The sequence below is a fragment of the Mesoplodon mirus genome (genome assembly GCF_964341445.2).
Source record: "Mesoplodon mirus genome assembly, chromosome: 18".
Taxonomy (NCBI): domain Eukaryota; kingdom Metazoa; phylum Chordata; class Mammalia; order Artiodactyla; family Ziphiidae; genus Mesoplodon; species Mesoplodon mirus.
In genome coordinates, this window is record NC_138994.1 from 34,839,336 (window position 1) to 34,845,926 (window position 6,591).

At 63.7% G+C, this 6,591-nt stretch overlaps 1 protein-coding gene across 1 annotated transcript; it reads right to left on the reverse strand.

Moving 5' to 3' along the window:
* Positions 1 to 2,224: 2,224 nt before the first annotated feature.
* Positions 2,225 to 5,178, reverse strand: LOC309793572 (forkhead box protein J1-like; the record flags this gene model as incomplete). Its single annotated transcript, XM_082604156.1, has 2 exons — positions 2,225 to 2,992; positions 4,681 to 5,178. The coding sequence occupies 2 exons, from the start codon at positions 5,176 to 5,178 to the stop codon at positions 2,225 to 2,227; spliced, it is 1,266 nt and encodes a 421-aa protein (XP_082460282.1).
* Between the last annotated feature and the right edge of the window lie 1,413 nt (positions 5,179 to 6,591).

Consider the following 6,591-nt stretch of genomic DNA (forward strand, 5'->3'; position numbering starts at 1 on the left):
GATGTACCCCTTTTGGCGGGGGCTGGAGGCTGAGCCTGGGGACCAGTGGAGAGGCTGGAGCCCCCATGTTCCCCCAGTGCTGGGGAGCGTGGGGAGGAAGGCTGGAGGGTGGTGGGGAGAGGGAGGGAGTCGTTGCTTAGGGGGTGAAGGGAGTCTCAGAGGGAGGTTGGGGCAGCCTCCTCAGCAAGCGGTGGGAAGGGGATGGGCTGCCTCCTGAGCTCTGTAAGGCCCCAACCCGCCTGGCCCTGCAGTGTGCGCACCCTTCGGAAATATTTTGAGTAATTAGCAAGGGAAAGCAGCAAGTTGGCGGGGGAATGCCAGGTTGTCCTGGAGCCAGCCTCCAGTGCAAGGAAAGAAAGGGGCCTCAGGAGAAAGGGGCCCGTGGAGGCTAGGCAGGATTGTGTAGGACAGTGCCCGTTTGTGTGTGTTTGTGTGTGTGTGTCTGTGCACACGTGCACGTGAGTGCTGGGGGAAGGGGCTGTGCACCACAAGGGCGTGCTTGCGGGGCCAGGTGCAGGCTCGGGGGAGAGATGGGTTCCAGGCAAAGCTGGGGTGAGGGGGTGGAAAGGTGCCTGCTGAGTGTCACATATTTGCTGTGCCTCAGTTTCCCCATCAGAACTCTGGTACGTTGATTCCTCACAGGCTGGAGCTGTAGGGTCTAGGCACCCCGTCTTCCGTCTGCCCTGATGGCCTCCCTCAGCCCCAACCTGCATTGGAGGGAAGGCCCTGGGCGGGGTGAATGAACCCCAGGGTGGCAAGTGGGGCCCCAGGGGCTGGGGCCCTCTGACCTCACACCCTGTCCCTTCAGGAAGGGACCAAGGGAGGGAGGAGCTGGAGACAGGCCCAGGCGAGGACCGCAGGTGAGTCTGGGCAGGCCCTCAACTTGGGCGAGGTGGGGAACGTGAGCCGAGCCCTGGGCAAGAACGGCCTTTGTGAGTGAGTCCTCAGGGCCAGGGAGGGGGCTGTGCCTCCTTTGCCGCCTGCTCCTCGGGGCTGTGGGTACAGTCTCCCCATTGCACATAGAGAGGTGCCGAGGCCCTGGCTGCAGGGGACCCCCGAGGGCCGCCTCTCAGCCCCTTTCTCTCTGGGCACCCAGAGATCCTGAGGAGTGCATCAGGGGACACTCTGCAGGCCTTTGGTGCCCCCCATCTTCCTCCCAGCCATTCCCCCTTGGGCCGTGGCCTCCCCAAAACTGGCCCATGCTTTTCCCCAGAGAAAGTTGCAAGCAGGTCCATTTTGAGACTTTTTAAAACTTTACTTTTAAAAATGTTTTTATTGTAAATCACTTTCTATGAAAAAGGTTAAATTGCCCGATGGGTTAGGAGAGTGGATGTGGGATGCAGCCCAGGGCGTTTATGGTGGAGCAAGACATTCCCCTGCAGGAGTGCAAGCAAGGGCAATGGGCCATCCCCCCATTCCTGGTCCCAGTGGTTCTAGCAAGCACTGCGTCCCTCCCAGTTAAGCCTCAGCTCTAGCTACACTCACTACATTAGTCTGTCTGTCCCCTTTCCCTCCGCAGCTTGGCTGCCCCAGCCCCGAAACCCCAGATCCCCATCTCCCCGCTGCTCTCAGCCTCAAGTTGGGCTCAAAGATTAGGGACACATACCCTCTGCCCCACCTCTAGGGATGAAGCCAGAAGATCCCAGAGGCCTTAGAAAATCTCCTGGCTCCACCCGGCACCCCGGCCTCCTTTCTGTCTCCTCTCTCTTCCCCCCTCCGCCTAGCTCCTCCTCACAGACTGCCGGGAGAGGCCTCTTGGGTGTTCATTTGCAGTCACCTAATCAGCATTGGTTGTACCTGGGAACTTGCTCTGGATAGAGACCTGGGGAGGAGAGCAGGAGAGAGAGAAGCTTGGAAGCTAAGGTGTTCTGGGGCGGGCCCTGTACTGATGTTTCCAGCTTGGCCAGGGCCCCTCCAAGCCGCAGCTCTCATAGTGCAGGGCCCTTAGCGTGTCTCTGGGGCAGGGAAGAAGTGGATCAATGAAACACTGTGTGTATGGGGGGCTGGGGAGCGGAGGCAGCAATTTGGGTCCTGGGCCCCAATTCTCAGCCTGCTGGACTAGAATCTGAGGATGGCCTGGGCTGGGGGCCGTGTGGCCTGGTGGGGTGAGCTGGCCCAGCCCCTGCCTGGGCGGTAGGGTGTCCATGGGCCTGCACTGGCGGGGAGGGGGGCAGTCTGGGCCCAGACTTCGGTGCTGTCTGGAGGTGGGGCAGGGCCTGGCTTCTTACAAGAAGGCGCCCAGGCTGGCCCAGTCATGCAGGTCAGAGGCCAGTGTGGCATCCCCGGCCTCAAAGAGGGGCTCGGGGGGCAGGGAGCTACGGGTGCTCTCGTCCCAGGGGTGCTCCAGGAAGGATGTGGCCAGGAAGGTCTCATCAAAGTCCAGGCTGTCGGTAGCCTGCTCCGCTGGAGGCCCCCAGGTAACAGGGCAGTCGATGTGGTGGCCATGGATGGTGAGGTCCACGTCCCCGTGTGAGGCAGGGCTCAGCGGCGGGATCAGCTCCGAGATCTCCAGCGTGCCCAGCTCCCCGTCCAGCGTGCCAGCGTCCAAGATGGCCTCCCAGTCAAAGTTGCCCTTGAGGGGTTCCAGCTCACCCTGCTCCTCCTGGGTCAGCAGCAGGGGGCTGGAGGGCCGCGGGACCTTGACCTCCTGCTTGGGCAGCGGCTGTTGACGCTTGCGCCCCAGCCTGCCCTCGCCTGCACCCCAGCCCGCCTCCCCAGTGGCCTCCTCGAACTCCCGCAGCAGCTGCTGGGCCTCGGTGCTCACGGTCAGTGGCCCGGCCCATGGGGCGGCGCTGGGCTCTGGCACGGCCTGGCGGGCAAAGGCCGGGTGGATGTGGACTGGGGGCAGCCGCTGCTTCTTCAAGGCCCCACTCAGCAGCCGCTCGGCGTACTGGGGGTCGATGCACCAGAAGCCCCCCTTGCCTGGCTCGTCCTTCTCCCGAGGCACCTTGATGAAGCCCTTCTTCAGGGACAGGTTGTGGCGGATGGAGTTCTGGACACAGGGAGGTAGGAGAGAAGGAAGACAGCTGGGAGAGTGGGTGGGGTCAGTGATGGGGGGTTCCTAGAGCCACTGCCAGTCCCACCACCACCTTCTCTCCGATGGGGGCAGGGGAGACAGAGGCGCTGCTCCGAGCGGGAGGCTCTGGGACACCAGCCACGGGGCACCAGGAGCTGGGAGTGCTGTCGGGGGCTTTTGTTCCCTTTTGCCAGGATATCTGCCTGCTCGGTCATCCGAGCCCTGAGCCGCAGGGTGGCTCTCAGTGCCAGCCTGTCCTGCCCTCCCTCCCTTACCCCGCTGCTTGCGGCCTCTGGTCAAAGGCCTTGGCTCCCCCAGGTCCTGGACGGCCATCTCCCTCTGCCTGGGCCTGGCTGGCCTTCTCTGTTTGTGAAATGAGTGAGTGGGTGTGAGGGTGTGTGTGTGTGTGGGGGGGATGAAGTGTGGGAGGATCTGATGACTTTCCATGTTTCTAGAGCCGGCTGCTGGCCTGGGCCCTCACCCACCATGTCCCCCTCCTCCCACCCCAGGCTCTGAGGCCTCAGTTGATTATTACCCAGCCAAGAGCATAGCGCTCATTCCTGGGGCCTCTCAGGCTTGGGGTAGTGTGTGGGGGGGTGGAGGGTCTCTGCTTTCTCACCAAGGTTACAAATGGTACCTGCCCCAGGGTCAGGGCCCAAGCAATCGTGGAATAGCTGTGATTACAGGAACTCTGATCCTGTGACCTGTGCCACAGGGAAGGATCTGTGCATCCTCAGGGTCTCTGTCCCCAAGTAGCCCCTGATCCTGATGGTCGAAGAGGCTCAGGGCAGCGTGTGCCCAGCCTGAATCACCATCCTGCCTTGTTCACGCCTGGGTGCACAGTCCAAACCACGCTGGGGCACAGGGGTCTGGGGCCTGGTGGGTGGGGCCGGCAGGTGAGTAGTGCCCCCTGGCAAGACTGGGAGGTTTACATGGTGGTCTGGGCCCCTTGGCTGCTCTGTGCCAGGTTCCGGAGACTTGGAACATGAAGCCAGTGTGGGAGGAAAGAGCCCCTGTGGAAAGCACGTGGCTGAGGTAATTGTCCCCCCAGGGAGTTTGATGAGAAGAGGGGGAGGAGTGTAGGCAGGAAACTAGGGAGGGCTTGGGGTGGGGGCTGGCACAGCAGCTTTCGGAAGGCCCCGTAGCCCTTCCACTGGGACACCGATGGCCTTCACACCCCGCAGCACGCCCCTCTCCCCTCCCAGAGCCCCTCCAGCCAACTGAAAGCAGGCGGGATGCAGAGTCTGGCAGGAACGATGCTCTGCCTCCAGTCAGGCCCTGACAAACTGACCTTGAGGAGGGGAGTGTCGAGGAATTCCAGGACTTGGGACAAAAATGTGTCCCTCAGTCCATCAACCTACCCTGGGGGGCTGTGTCCACGCATAGTTCAGCCCTGGTCTTTGGGCTGAGCCTGCCGGATGAGTGACAAGTTCTTTCCCCTTGAACCTCTATGTCGGCACCCCTGCAGCCCTCTGAACATCCTCCCTCCTCCGTCTCTGAAGTCAAAGGGGCAGCAGTCCAAGCACTGGGCTCCCTTGAGGTCCTTCCTGGACGGCCTTCCTCTCTCGGGGCCCTGGCCGTACCGCGCCTACTTGGCCTGCGGATCTGGGATGTGAGTCCAGTCCGAGAGGGCATGGGGAGGGAGGGAGGGAGTGCCTCCCTACCTGCCAGGTGGGATCAGCGTGGCGGAAGTAACAGAAGTTGTCCGTGATCCACTTGTAGATGGCCGACAGGGTGATCTTGGTGGCCTTGCTGGCCTGCATGGCCATGCAGATGAGCGTGGCATACGAGTAGGGCGGCTTCACGTGCGGGTTGGTGGCGTAGTCCACGTCGTCGGGAGGCGAGGCCTGCAGCCCCGAGGGGGCGCTCCGCGGCGTGCAGGAGGACGTGGGCTTGCCGGGTGTGTGCGGCTGCCCCAGGCAGGCGGGGTCCGCCGCCAGGGGAGACCCCGGCTCGGCCGAGCCTGCCAGCTCGTGGGAGCCGTGGGGGTCGGTGTCCCCCGAAGGCAGGGCGGGGAGCTCGGCGTTGAGAATGGAGAATTCCTGCAGCCACTGCAGGCTGGTCAGGCTGTCATTCAGGGCGTTGGACTCCTCCAGGCCGCCTTCCGGTCCGGCCTCCTCCGCTGCCCCTGCTCCCGAGACGCGTAGCCAGCTCTCCGCCATATCTGCGGGGACTCTCCGAGGGGGCTGTCAACATCCACGAGCCGAGCCGAGGGTGGCCGCCGAGCTCTCCGGCCCGCTGACTCCCGCGGCTTCAGTTACGCAGCCTCCCGGAAGCGGGCTTCCATCCCGCGATCCGGGGGTAGCCTCCTCCAAACGGAATGTGGTGCCTGCGGGGACCAGAGCGGGAACTGAGCCCTCTTTCCCCACCCCCGAGGGGAGAGTGTGGGCGAGGGGGGAGGCTCTTACTAAAATCCTTCCTGCAGCCGGGGAGGATCTTTTACTGCCGACGTCTGGGAAACAGAAGGTGTGCCCGGGGCTCCGACCCACACGGGGTTCGCCTCGCTCTTTTCCTCTTGGATCTTTAAGAGGAGACTTAATTAGCCCAACGAGGGAATAGTGTAGGGGCATGCGAGGCCACCCGTTTCTCCCTCAAAGCGGGGAATTAACCCCCCTCTCTCCGTCCACAACCAATGGAAATGGGGCGAGAGAGTCCAGGAGGGCAGTACGACGGGTCGGGGGGCGGGGGAGGTCGTCTGATCTTTGAAAAGGGATATTAGGATGGGGCTCAAGGGGAAGGAAGGAAACAATACAGAGAGTTATAAGGGGGTGGGAAGTGAGTGTCCCCCAAACGCCTCTGATGTCAGTCCCCGGGCCCTCCACTTCCGTCGGGGACGGATGGGAGAGCGGGCTGGTACTGACGCCCTCCCTTCCCACGGCCGGCAGCCCTCCCCGTCCCTTACCTGGCTCAGAGCGCAGCCCGGGCCAAAGGAAGCTTCTCAAAGAAATTCCTCCCACCGCCCACCCTCACCGCGGCTCTCTGCTCCCAGCTCCAGGGCCCAGCCAGCAATCCTCGTCGCCACTCACGCCCGCCGGCGCCTCTCTGAAAGCCAGCGGCTGGGGACCGGCACTCAGTAGCCGCTCGCAAGGCGTCTCCTGCTGCCGTGGCGACGCCCCGCCCATATAAACAGCTTCCGCTTCTGCCATTGGCCAGGGCATCTCCAAAGAGACCGCGGGCTCTTAACGGCTCTCTCACGCGGTAACTCTCTTCCAGCTCCCTCCTGCCGCCCTCTCCCGCGCGCGACCCAGCCCCCTACCCGCCACCGCGTCCCGGCTCCGCGCATTCCCGCCCGAGGGCCCCGCGCAGGGCTCGGAGAGGCGCGCGGCTCGGCGCTCCCGCAGAGGCCCCGGGGCCCTCGGCGAGCAGTTCGCCGCGGGAACCGTCCTCCGCCCCACCCCCTTCCCATCTGGGCTGCTCAGAGGTGGCGACGGCTCCTGGGACGCAGCCCGTGGCGCGGGGGCCAGGGCTGGGTGCATGCTTGGGGCTTTCCTTTCCTCTCCTCTGGGCTGCGAGTGGCACTTCCTCACGTTTCTGCGGCCTGTCCCGGTCTCCCGACCGAGTGTCGTCTTGGTGCC